Source organism: Balaenoptera ricei, chromosome 1 (genome assembly GCF_028023285.1).
Source record: "Balaenoptera ricei isolate mBalRic1 chromosome 1, mBalRic1.hap2, whole genome shotgun sequence".
Lineage (NCBI taxonomy): Eukaryota > Metazoa > Chordata > Mammalia > Artiodactyla > Balaenopteridae > Balaenoptera > Balaenoptera ricei.
In genome coordinates this window covers 29,711,739-29,735,588 of record NC_082639.1, presented here as the reverse complement: position 1 = coordinate 29,735,588, position 23,850 = coordinate 29,711,739, and the positions used below count along the sequence as shown (strand labels likewise).

General features: G+C 51.5%; 1 protein-coding gene across 1 annotated transcript in view; it reads left to right on the top strand.

Moving 5' to 3' along the window:
* The window catches only part of GRIK3 (glutamate ionotropic receptor kainate type subunit 3), a 228,116-nt gene extending 204,633 nt beyond the window's left edge, over nucleotides 1-23,483 (top strand). Inside the window, exons 11-16 of the mRNA XM_059897061.1 lie at nucleotides 679-902; nucleotides 6,616-6,734; nucleotides 9,109-9,326; nucleotides 19,689-19,911; nucleotides 20,436-20,686; nucleotides 23,289-23,483. Of these exons, the coding sequence (XP_059753044.1) occupies nucleotides 679-902; nucleotides 6,616-6,734; nucleotides 9,109-9,326; nucleotides 19,689-19,911; nucleotides 20,436-20,686; nucleotides 23,289-23,483 (1,230 nt within the window). The remainder of the gene's footprint in view (nucleotides 1-678; nucleotides 903-6,615; nucleotides 6,735-9,108; nucleotides 9,327-19,688; nucleotides 19,912-20,435; nucleotides 20,687-23,288) is intronic.
* Nucleotides 23,484-23,850: the final 367 nt, after the last annotated feature.

The window sequence follows — 23,850 nt, the reverse complement described above, 5'->3', positions numbered from 1 at the left end:
GATCAACTTATGGACATCCCTAGCCTTCCCCGGTCCCTTCCCTTCCTCCTCTGCTCTGTTCTCTTCCCTCCCCTCTCCTATTAAAGAGGGCTCTGAATTTGCCTGTTTAGTTTCTTCCCCTCCCTTTCCCTCCAAAGAGAGTATTATTTTTGCCCAACTGGTTTTTGGGGCTTTGAGGATATATAGAGTATCCAAAATGGGGTGAAGCGTGCAAGAAGTAGATAGGAGAGGAAAACAGATATAAATAAGGGTTGCTGTGGATTCTGTGTCCTCTTCACGACCTTTGATAGTCACAAAGAAAGAACACCAGCTATTTTTAAATGTTTGAAGATTGCTGAACTATATTTGAAAGGCACCATTTTGAGAATGGACCACATGGGTTACAGCTGCAATAGGGTTCCATTCTCTGCATGGTGATACCACTGTCCTCTTCCTCAAGGCCGTGAGCTCCTGGAGGACAGGGTTGAGGTCTAATTCATTACTGTCTCCCAGCACCCTGGGCATGGCCTGGCCCAGAAGGAGGGTTAGTAAATATTGACACTAAAGAGCGATGAAGTGATCCAGGGCTCAGGCAACAGAGTCCACTTCACTCCCTCATCTCTCCTCCCTTCCAGAAGGGGTGTTCTGTCCCCTGCTAGTCTTAGGCTTTGCTCATAGTCTGTCTGTCTCTCATTGCAGAAGGCAGATCTGGCTGTGGCCCCCCTGACCATCACCCACGTGCGTGAGAAGGCCATCGACTTCTCCAAGCCCTTCATGACCCTCGGTGTGAGCATCCTGTATCGCAAGCCCAATGGCACCAACCCCAGTGTCTTCTCCTTCCTCAACCCCCTGTCCCCAGACATCTGGATGTACGTGCTCCTCGCCTACCTGGGTGTCAGCTGTGTCCTCTTTGTCATCGCCAGGTAAGGGCAATGCCTTGACCAGAGGTCTGGCCCAGGGTAAGAGGCTCAGGGAGCCTGGCAGGTCCCCCCCATCCTCAGCAATTGGCACAGAAGGCCCAGGTTCAGGCCACTGCCGTACCTGCTCCTACCTCCCTCCGTGAGGCTCAGATCCTTTCATATTCCTCAGGGATCATTCCATGACTCTGAGAGACAGCAGTTGTATCCCAGGTCCTATGAGCAGGAGAGGTTAAGTCACTGCCCGAGGCTGCACCACCTGGGCCAGGCACCCAGTACAGCAGACCCAGGCGCATTGGGCGGCCCAGCAGGTAGCTTGAAACTTGGCAAACAGACTGTGTCCATCCGGTCCACAGCAGCAGGGGGAACAATGCCACATAAACTCACACGCATGCACACGTGCAGAAACTTGGCACACGCACATACCTGCCTCTAATATGTACTAGCAATACGCTTGCATATTTAGTTGTTCACATGAAGTAGACACAGCACATCCTTACTGGTGGGTGGTAGGGAGAGGACACTAGGAAACAGGTTTAGCTCAGTGTTTACTGAGCGCCGTCTGTGTGCCAAGCACCATGCTCTGTCCTTTACAGCCAATTATCTTATTTAATTCTCACAGCCTCCCATGAAGGGGAGACATCTGGACTCAGAAAGGCTCAGAACTCGCCAAGTCCATCCTAGCAATAAGGGACACATCCGGCAAGTGAACTCAGGTCACCAAGTGTTTTATCCGCAACCCACATCTCTGGCCACCTGGACATCCGTGTTCTGTTCCCGCCCCAAGTTGGTGGCTCCTGGGCCCTGGGCCCTCTGCCTCCTGCCTCCAGGCTCCAGCCCCAGCCCCTGCCCCTGCCCTGGTTCTTTTTTCTCTAAATTCTAACAAGGTGTGAAGCAAGACTTCTCCGGAGAAGCAGTTTGAGATCCAAGGACTTGCTGTTTCGGCCTTTTTCTCTCCTGAGTCTTCTTTGAAAGCCTTCCCCCAACCCTGCTTCTTTTCATTCCCTCCTCCCACACAGAGACAGACCAAAGGGAAGGATGTGAGAGAGGAAATTGTCCTGCCTCCGAAGCTCTTTGCTGCCGGCAGGCCTGGTGCTGCCTGCCTGCTCACCCAGCCGGCAGCCCAGCCTGCCACAGAGAGACCTTCATTATGCCTCTTGTCTCTAATGGTCTAACAAGCCTTTGAAAGCCAGGAGCCATTCTCCAGAGCTCTCACCGTAATTTTAGCAGCTCCAGTCGGCCTCTTGGCTCCCCACCCCCTTGAAAACAGCTGGAGCTTTTCCAGCATCAGCTTTGCTCATTTGATGTGCCTCCCATCCCCCTCTAATTCCTGGCCTTTCATCAGCTGCTGGCAGCCAAACCTCCTTCCCACCCCCTACCTCCTGGCCAGGCAGGTAGGAGCCCCCCTCCCAAGGTTAGGCTGGGAAGACTTTCTGGAAGAGATGGGATTTCTGGAGCTGCTGGAATGGCACAGGATGTCGGAGAGAGAGGAGAGGGACAAGGGTCTTGGCCACAGAGCCATGAATAGCACTGTGGGACAATTGTCACAGAGTGCAACACTATGACAACACAATTCACACCCATCCTGTCAAATCCTTACAGCAGTCCTGTGAGGTCGGTACAATTATCTCCACTCTATAGAAGCAGAAACTGAGGCTCACAAGGGTTAAGTCTTTGCCCAAAGTCAGGAAGCCTTTCCTCGCAGTGTTAGGCTTCAAACCAAGACTTGCTCGACTTTAAATCAGGGGTGGCACACACAGGAAGCATGAGGGAGTGAAGCAGGCTGGGTGGTAGGTGGCAGGGAGTAGTGGGGACTGAGGCAAACCTGAGCACACACGTGGAGAAAAGGGTGACTACCACTCAGCTCCAGCAGACTGTGCTAAACAGGAATACAGACCAGTGCTGCGGGGTTCATGATTTTAGAGAGAGGTTCAGATTTTCATGTGAAGCCTCATGGCTTTTATAAGTAGCCACTAATTTGATTTTTTACAATACTGTTGAGGTCGAGCACAGCATGTCTGTAGTGTGGATGTGGCCCTCTGTCCCCTCCCCTCCATGTGGCCTGTGTCCTTTGGACCACTCCATGCTGGCTGCCGGAGAGCTGGACACAGCTGCCCAAGAGATGGGGTCTGCGAAGGGTGGGCAGGTGTCCAGGCCCCCTCCGGGCAGCTCCAGCAGGGCACAGGGCTGTCCATCCTAAAAACTGGCCTGGCCTGTGCCTGTCTAGCATCAGGGGTCCAGGCATTGACCAAGGCCTTTCTCTGACCCCAGAGGCAGGACCGAGGGCGAGCCGCCAGTCCAGCCCCCAGGAGTCACATTCCGGCCAAATCCAGCACAGATGAGAGTCCCAGGGAAGAGATGGTCCCGGCCAGTCAGTGCTCTGTCTACCCTTCTACCCAGGGGTCGGAGTTTAGCCTTCTCCCCTGAGGGGACACAGAGTATCTCCAGGTCAGCCTCTACCAGCTCCAACTTACTTCCAAGACTGAGAGAACCCGTTGTAGCCACAAGCCATAAATCCGAGATCCATCATTCACTTTGGTGGCACCTTCCAGTGCCCATCCCACTCCTCTTCCCTCCTGTGGCCTTGGAGTTCGAATCTGGGCCTTTCCACCCACTGACCACAAGATTGCAGTCACCTAGACTGCTCCAAGCCACCTCCCCACCTGTAGAGTGGGCGCCTGCTGCATTGTCGGCCTCTCGAGGGGTAGTGAGGATCCAGGTCTATAACAGTACTTGCTAACCAAGAGGCCCATTCGAGACCAGTTATTTTTATCATGGTAAGCAATTCCACCTCTGGGAATTTATCCTGTTGAAAGTCACCACTGAGCCCCACTTTACAGTTCCCCCAAATCTAGAAAGCCTTCTCAGCAAAGCCCTAGACAAGGCTGCCCTTTGGCCTAGGTACCCACGGATGTGTGACCAAGGATGTTTGTTTCAGCAGAGTGTACCACAGTGGAAAATGGGCCAACCTATGTGCCATCAAAGAGGAATGGTTAAAAACACCTATTGACTAAAAAAATGATACAAATGACCTTATTTACAAAACATAAATAGACTCACAGACATAGAAAACAAACTTAGGGTTACCAAAGGGGATGGTGGGGAGGTGGGGGGGAGAGATAAATTAGGAGTTTTGGGTTAACACACACACATGACTGTATATAAAATAGGTGAACAACAAGGACCTACTGCATAGTACAGGGAACTGTACTCAGTAGCTTGTCATAACTTATAATAGAAAAGAATCTGAAAAAGAATATATATGGAATTGAATCACTATGCTATACACCTGAAACTAACACAACATTGTAAATTAACTATACTTCAATTTAAAAAATGTATTAAAAAAAAAACCTACTAATTAGTTATAGAGAATAAAGGGGATCAGGAAGGACTGATCTGGAAAGAGGCTGGTGACTTATTAAGTGAAAAGCCAAGATCTAAGACAGTATTATGATATATGATATGATTTTTTTTTGTGTTAAAAGATTATCACATATAACATATATATACTTTGTATACGTGTGTGTACATTAAAAAAGCAGGGCTCATGAGAGCTCATCAGAAATCATCTTTACTTTGTCTCTCACCCACATTTCTGTGCGTTCAGAGGTGAATTTCTTTGCCCCAGTGAAAGCTCTGCCAGGACCTGTCACTTTTGGCTTGCTTCCAGAGCTCAGAAACCCTAGGTCTCTCTCTAAAGCACAAACACACTGTTTCAACTCAAAAGTTAGAAGGCTGAGTCCAGTATAGTCCTCAACATTTCTACCCTCATTCACAGATCAGACTTCTCCCCTCGCCCCCATGTAGGCCCCCTTTGGCAGTGCCTCCTTGGTCGGCCCACTCCCCCGCTCATCTCCTGGTCCTCTAGCAGCCCCTGCCGCATGGCTTCTCCCTGTTGGAGTCCCATCACCCTTCTCGGATAGGAGTCAAGGTGGATCTGGGCTGGATCTCTCTTCTCCATGGGCCCATCTGGTCCAGGGAAACGTCCTTAGCCCTGGCCATGTCTGGGCCTGCAGGCCAGTGCCGTGCAGCAAGGACTCACCCTCCTGCCTCACCTAAGAAGCACGCATCAGCCCGACCCCTGCCCTCCAGACTTCCCAGGTGGTGTCCACCACATCCGCTCCTTCCAGAGCCACCCCCGAGCTCCCGCAGCAGCCCTGTGGAAGCTGCTCTCCCTAGACTTCAATGCAGGGGCCCCTGAACACAGCTCTCCAAAGGCTTTCTCTAACACCCTTCTCACAACAGTCTCTCTACTCTCTACTCTCTTCATCCTCTGTCTCTTCCTTGTGGATTTTTAGAGCCTCTAACCAGTTCATGGTCATTCACTTTGAAAATCCCCATCTTGGTTTGAAGCCTCACTTTGCAATTTCCTATCTGGAGAATCTTCCTGCTTTGCGAAAACGAAATTCTTCTCGTGTGAGCATTGGTGATCAATGTTTAATTTACTAAAGCTTTTAGAAAGGGGATGGAAAGTCACAACATCACACTTAAAGCTCATCACACTTTAAAAAACAAAACAAAATTCTATCAGACACGTCTCTCCTTCCGGGTCCCTCATCTCAGCATCTGACCCCACACCAGCCACTCCAGTCACCCCAGTCACTGCGGCCACTCCAGCCTGGTGGGGACTTGCTCTCAATCTCTCCAGAGTGTTCCAGCTTCCTCCAGCTTACATTTCCTCAACTGGAATTCACACAGTAAACAAAGATCCCTCCAGTTGTCGGGACTTCTCTTCCTTAGAAGGCAGTGGGGAGTTTTCAATAACATTTTTTCCTGTCATGCATGTATTTGCATATTCAGAGAGAAAAATCTGAAAAAAATATATAACACATTGTTTTTCCCAGGGGGTGGGATCATGGTGTACTTTCGCTTTCTCATTGTATTCTGTACTGTTTGACTATTTTATGAAGAGTGTAGTTTACTATTTTTCCATTTTAAGGTTTTTTAAAGTATACAAGTAATTCAAAAGCCTGTTCTCATTTTTCAAAATTCATGTAATACATACAAAGCAACAGGCTTCCATGAAATTTCTTCTGCCATTCTAACAACCCCCCCTGAGGTAAACAGTGATATTTTTTTAGATATGGATCCTTCCAGACTCTATATGCATTTATATACAAATGTACATAAATAGGTATGCAACTATGTCTTCAGGAATCTATTTATATAAATGTGATCATATTGTTCTTATTTTTATCACTTTTTTTAAAAAACCAAACAATATGTGTTGAAGATCTTTCTCTGTTGGTACATCTCTTCTAACAGCTGCGTGATATTTCAAAGTATGATTGTGGCGTAGTTTATTTAATCATTCCTCTATTGAAGGACATTTAGGTTGTTTCCAGTTTTTCGCTATTACAAACAATGGTTTGATAAACACCCTCGCACACTTCTCTTTGTGCTCCTGAGGGAGTGTTTTTTCTAGGATGGATAATGAGTTGCAGAATTGCTAGGTTGAAGGGCATGTGCACTTTTAATTTTAAGAGATACTGCTGAATTACTTTTATCACCAGAAAAGGGCACTAACAATAAAGAAAGAGAAGCAAAATGGCCCTGGTTTCCCATTCCCTGCCTTCCCAGGAGAACAATGAGGGAATTGATGCTAAAGTTGTCGGCATATCACTGATTGCTAAACCGCCGGCTTGTGTGGCTTCGACACTCCTTCCCTCCCGTCTCCCCGTAGCCTCGCCTCATTGCCCCCCTCTTTCTGCTGCAGGTTCAGCCCTTATGAGTGGTATGATGCTCACCCCTGCAACCCTGGCTCCGAGGTGGTAGAAAATAACTTCACTCTGCTCAACAGCTTCTGGTTTGGAATGGGGTCCTTGATGCAGCAAGGTATGTGTGCCCTCCCCAGGCAGCCTCCTCTCCAGAGTCAGCAGAGCCAGCCCCACCCTCCAGGGCAGCCTCAGACCTGCCAGGCCCTCAGAAGGTTGGCGACACCTGGATGCTCAGGTGTGTGCCCTTTCCCAGGCCCCCAAGCTCCACCACTACTGCGGCCGGACCGGCTCACGGTCTGAGGCTGAAGCATATAAGCCACGCCCACCCATGGCATGCAGGGTTCATCCCCAGCCCCTCCTGCTCCAGCTGCGATGGACATACAGCATCTTGTCTGCTGGGGCCAACCCCACCGATGGCCTCACCACCGCAGAATCTGGCTGAGCAAAGTTGGGCTGAGGACGAGGGGAGACTGGAGGCAGGGAGGCTGGGTGGGAGGCCATTGCAAGAATGAGATGATGATACCTGAGCCAGGGTAGTGGCCATGGGGGTGGAGGACAGAGATGGACTATGAAAACTTCAGAATGTAGCGGGAACTGGACTCTGGGGAGCCTAGTAGTTGAAAAGGGCGTGTCTGAGGTGGGGACATTAGCCTCAGTGCATCAGAGCTGGTAAACACAGAAGGACGCCATTTTTTCTTACATCCTCTTGACTGAGGGTTGGGATACTGCACCTACTCCCGGCTGGTAGCCCACCTTTTGGAAAGATTTGCACTTGCTCAATTATCTCAGAAAGCAGAGCACCTGCAAGGAGCATAGTGCAGAAACACCAGGGGCTGGAGGGCAAGCACAGGGGGAGGGAAACCCAGCCAGGAAAGACCCCCAGAAGAACCCCATCCCCAAGCCCTGATGGCCAGGAGCCAAGTGCTCATTGCCTCTGCTCATTACCTCTGCCTGAGTTAGGGTCCCACGGAGGGACAGTGGGCAACAAACACGCCAGGGAGGGAAGGAGATCCAAGGGGCAAAGCATGTCTCTGTCCCTCACTCATCTGTGTGTATCCTCAAGGCCCAGCACAAACCCTGGTCCTCAGTAGATATATACCAGCAAATGCCAGAGGAATGAATGACTGATGTTATCTCAGTGTCTCCTGAGTCCCCACTACATGCGAAGCCCTGTGCTGGGCACTTGAATGAAGGACCCTGACCTGAGCGAACTCCCAGCCACAACAGAGGCCAGGTCAGGGGCCCAACAGAGCCTGGCAGAGCTCACCAAGCAAACAACTAAAATAAGTCATTCTCCCTTTGGGGGCAACTCTAGCCCCCTTTCTTGAGGGAGGGCCAGGCAGATGAAGCTGGGGGGTGGAGGCGGGGGCGTGGTCTCCAGCAGCTGGGAAGTGACAGGCAGCTTTAGAGGGAAGTGCCTCTTTCTATCCCCACCATTAATGAGTGTCCTAAAGCCTCACCTTGCTTCTTCATTCATCATCTTTGCTCAGTGACAGTTGGGAAGGACCTGGAGGCCCCTCAATGCGGTAATAGCTTCCCTTTCACCTCCTGCTGCTATTCAAAGCACTGGCCCCTGATGTATTCCCCACAAGGTTTTGATTAGGAGGGAGAAAAATAGTTATGTATTTGAAAAACTCTCCCTTGAGTGATTTCTTTGAGAAAAAAATTCATCCATATCAAAGCAGACGCTTTTCAGACGGCAGGTCCAAATATTCTGGAAAGTTCAGGAGTCACTTGCTATTTAAATCTCTTGAAAGCCACCTAGTTAATTACTTCAGTTAGAAGGTTTCAGCTAAATTGTGCTTCACACCCAAGGTCGGGGAGGAGGAGTGATCTATTTCGGCAAAGAGCTTCAAAAAATGTTGATTCTTCTCCTGCAAAGCATCCTATAGCAATCTTATATTTGTATACCACTTGTATTTCCAACACAGTTCCTCCTCAAATTATATCATTACAGCAGCATTGTGGTATTTGCGTGAGGCTGGGACAGAGGAAGGACGGTGTTTTACAGAGTCCCAGAGAGGGAAATTGTCTGGCACATGATCACGCAGAGAACTAAGGGCTAAGGGCAGGAGTCACTCAAGACTTCCAGGTGTTCAGACCCTGGGACCACACAGGTGGTTCACAGATAGGCATCAGAGGGTCTGACAAGCCTGTGAAATGTTGTGCATGTGTGTGTTTTTCTCGAGCAGTGGTTCTTAAATTTTAGCCTGCATCAGGATCACCTGGAGGGCTTATCAAAGCCCAGATTCCTGGGCCCCACCACTAAGTTACTGATTCATTAGGTCCTGGGGTGGGGCCTGAGAATGTGCATTTCTAACAAGTTCCCAGGTGATGCTGATGGTCCAGGAACTACACTTTGAGAACCACTGGTCTAGGGAAGCGATCTCAGCTGTTCCTAGATTGTCAGTGGAGTTCATGCCCCAGAGGACCAGAGCAACCCTGGTCTGAGCATTGTCAGGGACCACCGGTCTCCTCCTCCCTCCTCCCAGGGTCTGAACTGATGCCCAAAGCCCTGTCCACGCGCATCATTGGTGGCATCTGGTGGTTCTTCACACTGATCATCATCTCCTCCTATACGGCCAACCTGGCTGCCTTTCTGACCGTGGAGCGCATGGAATCGCCCATCGACTCTGCCGATGACCTGGCCAAGCAAACCAAAATCGAGTATGGGGCTGTCAAGGACGGGGCCACCATGACCTTCTTCAAGGTGAGACCTTCTCCCTCCCTTCACTCTCCTTCCCTAACCACACAGAGCCAAAGGACCAGAAATCCCCAGGGCTCCGCCCATGCCTGTGTGGGACCAGTTGACTTTGGGGAGCTGTAGTGATGTGGCCATCTGGATTGGTCCCAGCACAAATCCTAGAAGTTTCCATACCTGGGACAAGCAGCATGAATATGCTGTGTTTCCTTAAATCATCAGAGGAGGACAGGTGGAGAGAAGAGGCTGGAAAAGGGCAAAGGAGAAGCATGGCCCAGGCACACAAACAGGCCCTGGGGCCAGTGGGCTCCCTGCCCTTGGCTTTGCGTTTCAGCAGCCTCCACTCCCAAGAGGCTGGCCTGGGCTTGGGGTGAGCTCTCCACCAGTGAGAGAGCAGCAGGGAGAACATTCTCCAGGGAAGGAAGGAGGCTTAAAACTTGAACCAGCATTTACAAGCATTCCTTAGCCTATTACACTCGTGGAATGCTGGTGTCCATGTAAAGCCCCTGTCAGCTGCTCGGGTTACTGCTCTCATGGGGATCTGGCCATGACTTTGCTGCACCCTCCTGTTTTGTAAAGCGTTAGCTTAGTTCCTTAATGTTTTTTCACCTTCTACTAGAGTAGCTGAGGGTTTAGGAAACTGAGTGACCCTGATCACCGATAGCTGTAAATGTTCTTCTGGAAATTAAAGTAATAATAACTATAGCGACCACCACTGAGAGCTCACAGTGGGCCAGGTGCTCCATGCTTGGTCTCATTTAATCTTCGTGACAAATCCCGTGAAGTAGAGACTGCAATTATTTCCACTTTACATGTGTGGAAACTAAGGCTTGGTGCATTAAGCGGGTTGTCCAAGGACTCACAGCTAAAGGAGTCCAAGGCTGGCCCAGGTCTGCCTTTCTCCAAAGCGCATGTTCTGAGCCATGGTTCTCAGACTTGAGTGTGTGTCCAAATCACCTGGAGGGCTTGGGGAGCCCCCAGATTGCTGGGCCCCACCCCTGAAGTTACTGATTCAGTAGGTCCTGGGGGGCCTGAGAATGTGCATTTCTAATGAGTTCCCGGGTGAGGCTGAGACTGCTGGACCAGGGACCACCCTTTGGGGACCACTACTCTCATGATTTCTCAGAAATGGTCAGGATCTGGGAATTCTGTGGCTATGGGTCCATTCATTCATGTATTTGTTTAGTAGTCAATTGCCGTCAATCAGTCTGAAAGCCCGGGGTGTTTTGCTTTCCTCCGGGCCCTGGTTCCCCATCGCCCAGCCCTTGCCTCCTTCCAGGCTAAGTCTCTGAGTGATAGATTGAGCCTCTAGTGGGGCCTGAGTAAGGACAGAAAGAAGGGGTTGGGTGGGAAAGCCTTCTGCCTCCTGGGCATGGAGCCCCAGTAGCACTCCCCCAGGCCCTGGCCTCCCCTGTGCCTCTTCGTACCGGTAGAAGCAGCTGCTTAGTGAAGAGCACAGGGAGAGGAAACAGACTCCCCTCTGGGATATTGCTTCTGGCAAACTCAGTCTTCCTACAAGGTCACCACCGGGTATTTAGAGTGTGGGGAAGGTAAAGCATTGTCATAAGCACACTAGGGGCTCTCTGGGACCCAGTGTATGTATTCATGAGGGTGAGCAAGTATGTGAGTATGTGAATGCCTTCACGTGCGCGTGTAGCGGTATATAACGTGTGAATGCACATTCGCGTATGCATGTGTGCACACGTGTGCCCATGCACAAGAGTCAGCCTGTCTGGGTGCTTGTGTGTCTTTATGCTTGGACATGAGTGTCTGCATATATGTACTGACCAGCATATGTGTGCATGTGTCTCTGTGATCTGGGCATGCGGATATGTGCCTATGATTGTTTACAGGTGTGTGCCAGTGTCTACATGGATATGTAGGTGGAGAGTGCACGCGTGTCTGTCTGCTTAAATGTCCCAACAGGTGTGCTTAGATAAGTGTGAGTGGGGGGATGGGCGTGTGTGTGTGTGCGCGCGTGTGTGTGTGCGCGCGTGTGTGTGTGTGCGCGCGTGCGCCTGCTCCCGCCTATCCGCAGGCTACGGCCCAGCCCTTTGACTGTGCCAGAGCATCCCTCATGCATTACAGATGAGCCCGTCTCTAAGCAGGGCTCCCGATCAAAGGGAAGCAGCATAAATAAGCCCAGTGCAGGCTCATTGCCACTGATTGGATGCCCTTGCCTCCCTCCATGCTAAGATGCTCAGATTGGCTTCCAAGAGCCCGGTCCCTGCTCCCCACCGAGCTGCTGTCCTCGGCATCAAGCAGCACCTCCCGCAGCCCGTTCCACCCTCACCCACCTTCCCTGCGAATGGTGCAGTGAGGAGGGCAGGGGAGGGACACAGATGCTGCCACCCAGCTGGGATGCTGGGGCTTAAGGGCCCAGGCTCACAAGGGCCTTTGGCCAGAAACAGCAACTCCACATCCCCCTGCAGAACCAACTCCCCTTCCTTGCCCTCCTGATCACCGATGAATTCCGCTTGCTCTCTGGCCACCTTGTCTCCTGCTTTAATTCAAACGAAAGCCCTGTTGCCTAGGCTCCCTCCCATCAGCAGCAGCGGTGGGACTGTAATGTAGGCAGAGAGGAACCTGAGTGTGGATGCATTAACCCCACCTCGGATGATGAGCTAGAAGAAGAGACCCTCCCAGAAGGTTGCTAGACAAACTTACTTCCTCCCTGCCCCACCCCCAGCCCGCCCTCCTCAGTCATACCTCCCTCCCCAAGCCCGTCCCCTCCCCCACCCCTGCACTGGGCCTGGGGGTAGCCTCCTTATGGTCACTTTCAAGTTAGAGCTGGAAGGAAACCTGAGTTTAACCTAGAGAAACAGAGGTCCCGAGGGGCTGGGTGAGTTGCAGGTGATCAAACAGCAGCTCAAGGATCAATGGAGCCGGATGTACGGTCAGATACTTTGTCTGCACACACGCTGCCCTCTCCCGCAGCCGCTCCAGGGTCTTCTCCTGGAGGGGTGGTCCTCTCTCCCGCCCGTGAGTGTATATGGCAAGACTGGCACTAGGGTTGAACAGGAATCAGCTCCAGAGGTTGCCATTGGATGTCTAGGAGACATTGGCAAAGTCAAAATAATAGTAACATTTATTGAGCACTTACTGTGTGCCAGGCAACGTTCCAAGTACTTTACCTGTATTCACTCCTATCATCCTCATAACGTCCCTAGAAGGTTGAGACTATTATTATCACCTCCATTTAACATATGATGAAAGGAAGGCTCAGAAAGTCACCTGAGTTCATACTTCTTGCCTAACGTCACACAGCTGGTGAAATGCAGCGCTGGGATTCGAATCCAAGTAGTCTGGCTCTAATGCCTGTGCTCTTTGTCCCCGTGTCCATATTGTTTCTCTAAGGAGCCAGCCACAGCCCAGGAGTTCCTTGGGGAAGAGTGAAGCCGTATCCCCAGCCTAGAACCATCCTGGCACATCGTAGTTGCTTAAATAATTCACGTTGAGTGGATGCCGTTGTTGAATTAAAGGATGGAATTAAAAGATAGCAGAGGCCAAGTAAAGCAAATACAGGAGACCATGCTGAGGACAGGAACCCAGCAGATAGCACCCCTGAAGGTTCCAGAGCACAGGGCAAATGAACTTCATTTCTGCAGTTAGCATGTTTCCTGGTTAAGCTGCAAACTGTCTTAAAAAGCCCCCCTGGCTGAGAGTGGCACTCGAGGGAGAGAGCCCATTCCCATCCAAAGATGACAACAGCAGGAAGCGAGACGCTGGTCTCTCAGGGGGGCTCCAGATCCCTCGCCCCCCCCCCCCCGCACCCTGTATCCGGGGAGACGCGTGGCTAGTGGCAGCCCATCATTCCAAAGGAAATTTCATTTGAAGAGTTGTCAGGGAGCAGCAAACATCACAAACAACGTCTCCTGTGTTGTCCTCCCTCCGTCTTGGAAGATAAAAATTAATTAGGAGAAGAAAAAGGAGGCCTCTGAAAGTGTTGTTTGGCTGTAAAAATATGTAGGCAAAATGTAAAGGAGGACGTTGGCAAAGCGTGTTCTTGGTGGGGAGGGCTGGGCAGCTTTGAAGGCAGAGGATGTCAGAAGACAGCTTCTCCAAGGATTTAGCCCTCTTTGGTGTTGCGGTGGGAGAGACACATCACATGTGGGAGGGACTGTGTGTGAGCGACAGCCGCTTAGGAAAGAGATAGAGCTGGGGACCAAGAGTTCCAGGCTCCCCAGGTCCCTGGCACCGGCAAGCCCCACCCCTTGCACAGCTTTGCCCCATCCTAGCAACTGAGCCTGGAAGGTGCCTGGAGGGGCCATTCAGTCCATCTCCCTACCTTCCAGCTGCTCAGCAGACTCTTCCCTGGGCTGGAAGGCTCAGGAGGTGCTCTCAAGCTCAGCTCCCAGTTTCTCCTGACATGTCTGCTGGCCTCTCTGATACAGCCTTAGCCCTGCTTTCAAGCAGAAGCAGGATAGGAGGACAGAAATGCAGTGACCAGGCAGAATTCATTGTGGTGCAGCCTGGCGCAGTCAAGTCACATCAGTCTCAGAGTCAGACAGACCAGGACTTGGGTCTTGGCTGTTGTCTGTGCTGGGTGACCTTGGATAAGTCACTTCACTTCTCTGAGCCTCAATTTGCTCACCTGGGTGACATGGATACTGATTCCCACCATGCAGCAATTAGCAAGGAGATTCAATGAGCTACTGTATATACAGTGATTAGGCCAGTGCTAGGCACACAGTACATTTAAGGCAAACGCTTTCTCCTCTGGATGCCCCTCTCTTTGGCTGACCCAGAAGATGGGCAAGCCGGCTGGCCCCTTTTCTCCTTTTGCCGTGTAGTCCCCTCCTGAGGCAAGGGTTTAACTGGAGTCCCATGGAGAAGCTCCAGCCAGTGGACACCTGGAGAACCTCTCTTCTTCCAGGTCCCTCCAGATTGGGCCTGGGGGCTTTGTGGAGGACATTGGTGCCTCTATCACAGGATGGCTGTCTACCTCTGCACAGAGCTAAACACTTCAGGGGGAGCCCAGAGGTCCTCAGAATAGAAGAGACCCAGAACAGGCAGGCAGAAAGGCAGCAGAAGGGGCAGGGGAGGCCCGGGGATGATGGGAAGTTATTGAAAACGAGTCAGTTACTGATGACCTCTCTGTGCCTCAGTTTTTTCACCTATGAAATGGGTATAATAATAGTACAACCCCCCCTTGTAGAGGTGATTATTGAGATGATTAAATGGGATAATTTATATAAAAAACTTAGAACCATACCTGACACAGAGTATGCATACAATAAATGTTAACTATTTTTATTGTTTATTCTTGGTGATACACAGCCCTGTTCAGCCCACAGATAGGATTTTAGGGGACGCACATTTCTTATATATTTGTAATTAGTGGCCAGCATTTTAAAATGGGGAGATTTTTGCATTTAAAAAATTCACATATCCAGCTTCTCGAGAATGTGAAAGATGGAGGAGCATCGCTGAGCTGGCTCTCCTGAAGAGAGACTGTCAGGTGCCAAGAGGCGACGGCCCTCTCCAGCTTATCAGAACTCCACTCAGCGGTCTTTACTTATTTACCGTTCTCTGCCTGGCCCGTCTCAGCACTGGAATTTTCTGCCACTGAGTATTATGTCATTTAGTTTCTATAGAAACTCTGCACTCTAGAAATTATTATCCCCAATTTCTAGATGAGAAAACTGAACCTTAAAGAGAATAAAGGAGGCTTAAAGACAGAGAATGACGCTAGCCACTTAGCAAGCACTTCCTAGGACCCTGGCTCTGTGCTAAGCTGATTCCCATTTTACACATGTGGAAAGTGAGGCTCAGAGACGTGACATCACTTGCCTGTGGTCACAGGAGGAGCTGGCATTTGAACCCAGCTAGGTGTGACACCAGAGTCCATGCAGTGGGGCCAACCCCTCCCACCACCTCCATCCCCAGCCTGCAGCTCTCACCTCCTCACTCTCCCCTGCAGGGCCAGCCTGTAGCCCTCGCCTCCTGACTCCCCCCTGCCAGGGTCAGCCTGCAGCCCTCACCTCCTAACTCTCCCTTCAGGGGCCAGCCTGCAGCCCCCGCACAGGCAAGCCTCAGGGGCACGTGCAGACAGCAGAGGCAGCTGCTGGGCCAGAGGATCAGCAAGTCTGCCCTGGCGAGGTGGGCAGAGGCAGGGGATTCAGGGAGCCTCCTGGTCCCCATGAAAATAACCCAAGAGACATGATTAACTGCTCTGGTACGTGGATCCGATAAGGCCAAAGACTCCACATCCAGGGATAAGAAAGCCAGTTAATCTGGAAAAAGGTCTCTTTTCCAGTATGGAAAATACCCAAGGTCTCACATGGAATCACATTGCCTCCCCACACACATTCCCTGAGATTCAGCTCTCTTTGGAATTGATATATATTTTTATACATATATATATATACCTATATACATTTTCTTGTACAGAAATGTTAAATTCTCAAGATTAAATATCTTCAGTTGGAGAAAATCAATTTACTTCTTTGAGGAGGCTAGAATTGAAAGTCGTGAGTCTGAAACTTACTTTCTTGCCAAATTCACTGATAAAAAAATCCTCTCCGTCCTGGCATGTCGCCCTGTATCGGCTGCTCCAAACAATTCCATTAATTGATTTGAGTGACTGGCCCTGAAGCAACGCTTATTAAGGTTCCCACTGGAGCTGGGACAGGGAGGATGGCATTGGAACCGTAGGTATGTGAGACTCCATTCCCTGGGGTGGTAACTAACTCAGGCCAGTGACGGAACTCAGGCATCTTGTGACCAGGCCCAGGAAGATAGGAGAGGGGACTGAGATTCCAGGAGGGTCCCTGGCTGTATCCCTCCCTGCCTCAGAGGTGCCACAGGGAAGCTTTTCAGGGATGTTCTCAGAATCACAGAATCACTCAAGGACAGGACCTAAGGGGAATCAGAAACCATCAGTGGGTTTTGTTGAAAATGGGGATCCCAAGATATGAGACAAACACAGGGGGTGGCCTTTCTAGGGAAGAAGATTTCAGACCCATCTGTCTAAAGGTGATGAAGGTAATGAATTAGTTGACACTAGAGCTGGGAGAGCAGAACCTCTTGAAATCAGCATCACAGCCAGCTTCCTGCCTTATCTTCACTTCTCATCTTAACTGACCCAAGCTCTCTGGTGTCTTCTTTACCCATCTTCCCCATTCCATTCCTTCACCTGCTTCAAGCTTTCACGTGTCTCTCCTCAAAGCCCATCGGCTTCAATACCAGCCTCTCCCTCGCCAGCCTCCAATGGAAATTTCTATCTCCATTTATGATGGGGTGTTACTGGGAAGAGCGTATTATTTTGATGTCAGGCAGGCCTATGTATAGGAGGAACGGGGTGTTGGGGAGAGGATGCAGGGAGGCGTTTGCAGAAAGAGGAGAAGTTCTCATCCTCTTCTGAGACAGAAGGAGCGGGCCAGGGCTCCCTGTGTGGTTCATTTTCAAGTTACTGTTGGCTGGTTGTGTCGGAGAATGAGTGGGTGAGATGGGTGAGGTGTAAGGATGGATGGATGGATGGATGGATAAGTAAAAGGCTGGATGGATAGTTGGATAGTTAGTTGAATGAATTAGTGTGTAGATAGTGTGTGAGTGAATGGGTGAGAACATGAACATGATGAATGAGAGGATGGGTGGGTGGATGGATAGGTAGATAGATGACTGGATAGATGGACGGATGCATGCATGCATGCATTAGGAGATGTAAAAGGAGCCCTGATGGCCTCATACACTCCTAATTCCCACCTCCAGTAGAAAAAGGAGAATTTGGAAAGCAGGAGAGACTGGGATGGAAAAGGAGCTGAGGTGCTGAAATCACTGATTGGAGAATAGTATTTAGTTACAATAACCAAGACAGCAGAGGCCATGTGTCCCTGCCAAGCAGTGATGATTGGACTTGGATAACCTGGTTAGAAGAAGAGTTGGAACTGATTATCTGAAAAAGCAACGATCTTGGGAATAAAAGTAGCTTGCGTCAATATGTGTGTAAGAGAGTGTATCAGTTACCTATAGCTGCATAACAAATTACCCCAAACTTAGTGTCTTAAAACAACAACATTATGACCTCACAGTCTGTGGGTCAGGAATCAGCTTGGCATAGCTGGGTCCTCTGTGCAGGGCCTCTCACAGGCTGGGATCAGGGTGCTGGCTAACACTGTGGTCATCTACAGGCTCCGCTTCTAAGCTCACTCACATGGTGGTTGGCAGTATTCAGTTCCCCCTGGGCTATTGGGCAGAAGGTGTCCGCCTCCACTGACTGTCGGCTGGAGGCTGCCCTCTGTTCCTTGCTATGTGGGCCTCTCTATGGGGCAGCTCACAGCATGGCAGCCAGCTTCCATCAGAGCAGCAAGCCAGAGGAGCCAGAGAGAACAGAAGCAAGACAGAAGTCACGGTCTCTTGTAACCTAATCTCAGGCATGACATCCCATCACTCCTGGGGGCAGGGGTTAAAAGCAGGTCACTGAGCCCAGCCCACACTCAAGGGTAAGGGATCACACCAGGGCATGAATCCCAGGGATGGGGATCATTGGAGCCAGTTCAAAGCTTCCGACTGTAGAGAATCAGGGCGGGAAAAGTAGCAGAGTGAGAATGGACCCAAGGGAGAAGCTGGAGAAGGCAGTCTGGATATCAGAAATTATCTAGAAAAATAAGAAATGTCTGGAGAGTCAGAAGAGCTGGACATCAGGAATGTTCTTAAGGGCAAGAGTAGCTAAGTGGGGGGGGGGGGGAGCATCTGGGAGCCATGGGAGGATGGAGTAGCTGGGGAGCAGGAATAGCTGATAGTGGGACAGGCTGAGGACGGCAGGAGCGGGCGGCAGCCAGCTTGCTGCTCCGATGGAACCCACTGAGGGCTCTGGGCATCTGAGCCCTTCCAGGCCTTCAGCTTCAGGGCAGATGAATTTGCAGGAGGGGAGTGGCTGCTCGTCTATGAAGGCGCCCTCAGGCCCCGTGCCCAAAGGAGGCATCCCTGGCACTCAAGAGATTCGGGGCTCAGGTGGAATCTCGAGTGGGGTGCTGCCTGCTGCTCCGGGGCTCCCTCCTCCCCCAGGCGTGCTTGGGTCTCCAGGAGCCAGTCTTGGAGGGGACAGCCCTTAGAGCTAGGAAACACCTGGAGAGTAGAAGGTGCACGTTCCTCCCAGCCCCCTCCCCGCCGCCACTCCTGGCAGTCACAGCTTCTCCCCCCGCCCGCAGCCCCGCGCCAGCCTGCGTGAGCACACCCATGCCATCACGCACACTGGAGCTGGGCCGGGTGCCAGTCAGACAGGCTGACATCACAAACAGGCACAGCCAGACTTGGAAACAGCCAGGGACAAGGAGGCCTGCAGAGGCGCCTGCTCCCCTGGGATCAGCGGAGGCAAGGCTGATCCCTGCTGCCAGCAGGCACTAAGTTCCCAAGAAATCTCATGAGTGCATGCACCCCGGTCTGCCCAGTCTCCTCAGGCAGCAAGAAACATGGAACTTTGGCCCCCTCTCCCGGCCCCAGGCCCTCTCTGAGTCTCCCCAGCCAGGTGGGGCAAGCACAGCAGCCCACCCACCAGGCCTGATCTTAGGGATGCTGGTTCCGTATTCTTGGAGCAGCATCCTGCCCAGGGCGCTCTGGAACAAGAGGCTGAGGGGGCCTGTGGACCACCTGCTCTGACTGCCCCCACTCTCCTCCCCTCTCTGCAATTCTCACCCTGCTTCTCTTTTACTGTTTTGAAGGAGAACAGACAGGAACACTTGCCTCAGACAAATCTTCCCCTGGAGCATGGTACATAGAGCGACCTGCTTGCAGTGGGAGTGGGGGGCCCAGAATCCACCGAGCTTTGCCCTCATCAGCCCCTGCCCCTCCCCCCACCCTCACAGTGGTTTCTGCGAGGCAGTGCAGCTCTATGGTTAGGAGCATGGACTCTGGAGCCAGATGGCCTGGGTTAGAAGCCTGGTTTTGCCACTTTGTGTCTGAGTAAATTAGGCAAATTGAGGCACAGCTAAACTCAATTTTCTCATCTGTAAAATGGGGCTAATGACAGTACCTGCTCCCTATGATTGCTGGGAAGAATCAGTGAGTTACTACAGGCAAAGCACTTAGAACAGGACCTGCACATGTTTAATTGTTTAATAAATCTTAGAGAGAGAAAATTAATTTTGAAAAGAACAGCCTGAAAAACACTTGTGCCATGGCAAAGAGCCAAGGGTTTTCGGGTAGGTTGGCTTGACTCTCAGCTTTATGACTCAGCAGCTGTGTGTTTGGGGACCTATCCTCCCAGGCCCTCAGTTTCCACATCTGAGCAATGGGTGGCCCCCCCTCGCTCTGAGGACTGTGCACAGAGTTCAGTGGCCCGGGCCCTGCTAAGGGGTGAGCTGGGCTTGATCCCTGTGGGCTCAGTAACTGTGTGTGCATCACCGCCCCTCATCCCTCCCCGCGGCCCAGAAATCCAAGATCTCCACTTTCGAGAAGATGTGGGCCTTCATGAGCAGCAAGCCCTCGGCACTGGTGAAGAACAATGAGGAGGGCATCCAGCGGACGCTGACGGCCGACTATGCGCTGCTCATGGAGTCCACCACCATCGAGTACGTCACCCAGAGGAACTGCAACCTCACCCAGATCGGGGGCCTCATCGACTCCAAGGGCTACGGCATTGGCACGCCCATGGGTGAGCACGGGGCTGCAGGCGGGAGGGTGGCGGGTGACAAAGGCTGAGCGAAACCACCACATCCGCTCATGCGCACACATGGCCTCCTGCTCCTTCTCCCACGTCACCCCACTGAGCCTTAAAAGGCAGCATATCCTCAGCCCAGAAACAAAAAGGTAGAGCCACAAGCCTTGCGAGGTCAGCCTTGGCCTGAGCAGAGGAGACCTGGGCAGGCAAAAAGGTGGGGGGTCAATTCAGAGGTCATGCCTCCTCTCCCTGACCTCACCCCTGCTGATGCCGCCCAGATGCGCTGCAGGCCTATGGAGACAGGGATTCATAGGCAAGACTCTCCACCCCAAATCGGGACCCTTCCACCCAGACACCATAGGTGGATTTCAAGAGGGGCCTCCTGGCACTAGGGTCCCCCTTTGGATGAGCATACTGAGAGGCCCAGCGATGGTGTCTGGCACACACCAGGGTACTGACAGGGGCGCACAGGTGGACTAAAGGCTGCTGACAGCCAGGTTCCTCTCTCCCCCACTCAGGCTCCCCATACCGGGACAAGATCACCATTGCCATCCTGCAGCTGCAGGAGGAGGACAAGCTGCACATCATGAAGGAGAAGTGGTGGCGGGGCAGCGGGTGTCCCGAAGAGGAAAACAAAGAGGCCAGCGCCCTGGGCATCCAGAAGATTGGGGGCATCTTCATCGTCCTGGCCGCCGGGCTGGTCCTGTCTGTGCTGGTGGCTGTGGGCGAGTTTGTATACAAACTCCGCAAGACAGCAGAGCGAGAGCAGGTAAGCCCCCAGGAGCTGGGGCCTGCGCGGGGAGGGGAAGGAGACGGAATGGGGTCTGCACTGGTTTCAAACCCCCTACGTGCCAGCTGCAAGGTGGTGTCTGACCCCATCCCCACCGTAGCCCACTCTGAATCCGGTCCACCAGGAAGCCCTGCCAGCCCCACCTCTGCACTGACTCCGAGCATGTTTTCCCCTCACTGTAGCTCCACACTAGGCCACACCCATCCTCTCCAGCTGGACCATGCACCAGCCTCCAGTCTGGCCTTCCTGCCTCCACTTTTCCTCTCGACCAGCAGCTCTCCATACAGCACCCAGTGCCCTGCTTAAAACTTAATTCAAACCATGTCATTCCCTCCCATAAACCCCTCCAGGGTAGTTGCGGAAGCTTCGTGATGCTTACGTAGGGGTTCATTATACTCTTCTCTCCACTTCTGCATATATTTGGAAATTTCCATAATCAAAAGTTTAACCAAAAAAAAAAAAAGAGTTAGGAGGGCCGGCCCAAGCTTGCTAGGTTCAACCTGTCTGATTAATTCATCAAGTGTGGTTAGGTAGTGGTTCTGGGTCCCAGTAGCAAATTGGAATCACAGGGAGAAAGTGTTTTAAGTGCTAATACCCTGGCCTCAATCCCAGAGACTGTGTTTTAATTGGCCTGTGGTAGAGCCTGGAATTGGCTTCTTAAGAAAGTGTACAGGGTGATTCAAATGTGCAGCTTGAGTTGAGGGCTACTGGGCTGCGGGGAAGCTCCTCTCACAGCGAAGTTCAAAGGGATTCAGGGCAACTGTGGAAGGAGATTGCAGTTAAGTCATATGTATACGGTGCACTTACACATCCATCCAAAATTAAATGGAGTCCTTTATAATCAGGAAGCTTGAGTTAGCAAAGAGGAGGGGGCAAAGATAATTCTGGGTGTTCAAGTTCACATGGGTATAAGAAAAGGGACATGTTCCCATATTGCTGGGGGGAGTCCAAGAGGGTAAGTTTCTGGAAGGTAACTTTGCAGTATGGCCAGAGTCTTTAAAAGTGGCCACGCATTTTGACCAATTTCTCCTTTTAGAAATGCACCCAATGGAAGTGGCCAAGGACATGTGCAATTTTATTGACAAGGTTGTTTGTTGAAGTGTTAACTATAATGTGAAAAAACCTAAATGTCCAATAATAGGGAATGGTTTAAAAAATTATGATACATCTAAAAATAACAATCAAATTCTTTGGGTTACATTAGAATTACATTACAATTGGAATGAGCTCCAAATTCCACCGAAAAGCCTATGAGATCTGGTCCTTGCCCACGTCTCCAACGTCCTCTTTCCCACCCTCCCCCCTCACTTACTCTGCTCCATACACACTGGCCACATTTTTAGTCCTTAACCAAGCACATTTCTGCCTCAGGGCCTTTGCACATGCTGTTCCATCTACCTGAAATGCTCTTCCCCCAGAGCTCCATATTCTTAGCGTCTTTTGGTCATTCAGCTGAAGCTCAAGTAGTCTTCCCCACCTATTCCCCCTCCCCACCCCACTCTATCCCATTTCACTGCTTTATTCTCGTAATAATAGTTATCCCTCTCTGAAATTATTTGTTCACATGTTTATTATGTATTTCTGTCCCATCATTAGACCATGGGCTCCTAGACCATGGGCTAGGACCTTATCTGTCTTTTTCACTGCTGTGTGCCTAACACATGGAACAGTGCTTGGCACAGAGTGGGTCTCAGTAAATAGTCACAGAATGAAGAAAGGGAGGCGAGGAGGGATGATGTCTGCATTTAGTGGGGAAGCAAGGGGACACTTGGCAAGGTCACACAGCTGGTAAGAGGCAGGGACAGAATTCAAAGCCATGTCCCCCTTCCCCTTCACCACACAGCCTACCTACAAACTGTCTGAGTGCTGACGCCCGGGCCTCCCTGGGCAAGTTGAGGCATTGATAGCCCCACTGCCTTCTCGACAAGCTGCAGGACAACCTCTGGCAGCTGGTCTCATAGGAGCCACTGTCATCAGATACCTGTGGGCAGTGCTGCACTTGAGCTGTCCCTCTTGGATATCCACAGGGACCCAGGCCAGAAGAGGCCACTGCCACCAACAGCCCTACAGGGACCTGCCTCCCAGTTGAGAAATATGTACTGAACTTCCCTGAGTGGAAGCGCGGTGACCCCTCCCCTCAGTTGGAAGCCCTTCCAGCAAGGTTATCCATATATTCTTCAAATGTTTCTTAAGCACTGACTCTGAGCCAGGCCTAAAGCTGGGGGCTGGGCTCATAGGGATGAAACTGGCTGGTTCCTGCCTTCAGAAGCTAGTGGAGAAAAGTCAGGCGGGTAAATTCCTCAGACATGAATGTGCATGCCAATCAGAGCCACAGTTGGCTCATCAGTAAAATGGGGCTAAGATGATACCACCTTAGACCTCAAACAAGGACGTGATGTTTTGTAGGCTGCTACTCAAAATAATCACCTTACAGGGGGCAGGAGGCAGGTGGGGTAAACGTGTGAGGGAGGGCCGGTAGCTTAGCACAGGCTCTGGGAGGAAGGGGAGGAGGTGGCTGGAGTTGCAGGGTCGGGCCTCACCCATGTGCCCCTTGCCCTCCCACCCTGTACCCCCACCCCAGCGTTCCTTCTGCAGTACCATGGCCGACGAGATCCGCTTCTCCCTTACCTGCCAGCGTCGGGTCAAGCACAAGCCACAGCCTCCCATGATGGTCAAGACTGACGCCGTCATCAACATGCACACGTTCAATGATCGCCGGCTTCCGGGCAAGGACAGCATGACCTGCAGCACATCGTTGGCCCCCGTGTTCCCCTAGGCACAGGTGGGGCGGGGACCGCAGGCCTGCAGGCAGGGCGGAGGAAAGCAAAGGAGACTGGAAGGAACATCCCCAGTCCCCATACTGGGCTTGGGGACCAGAGCTGCTGCCTGCCTATTGGGCCAGGAGTCCTCTGCCCTTACCTACCAGGAAACCAGCAGGCCCGCAGGCCAGCTGCTTGGGCTTCACCCTCATCTTGTTTCTTCTATGGGTTTCTAAAGCTGCCAGCCAAGACAGCCAAGGCCAAAGGAAGCACATGCCTCTCTCAGGCCAAACTCACCTGCCCCTCGACTCTCTTCTACAGTCAGAAGTTTCTACCATGGCCCTGCAGGGGCCAAAGAAAATGGGAAACAGCTCTTATATTGCC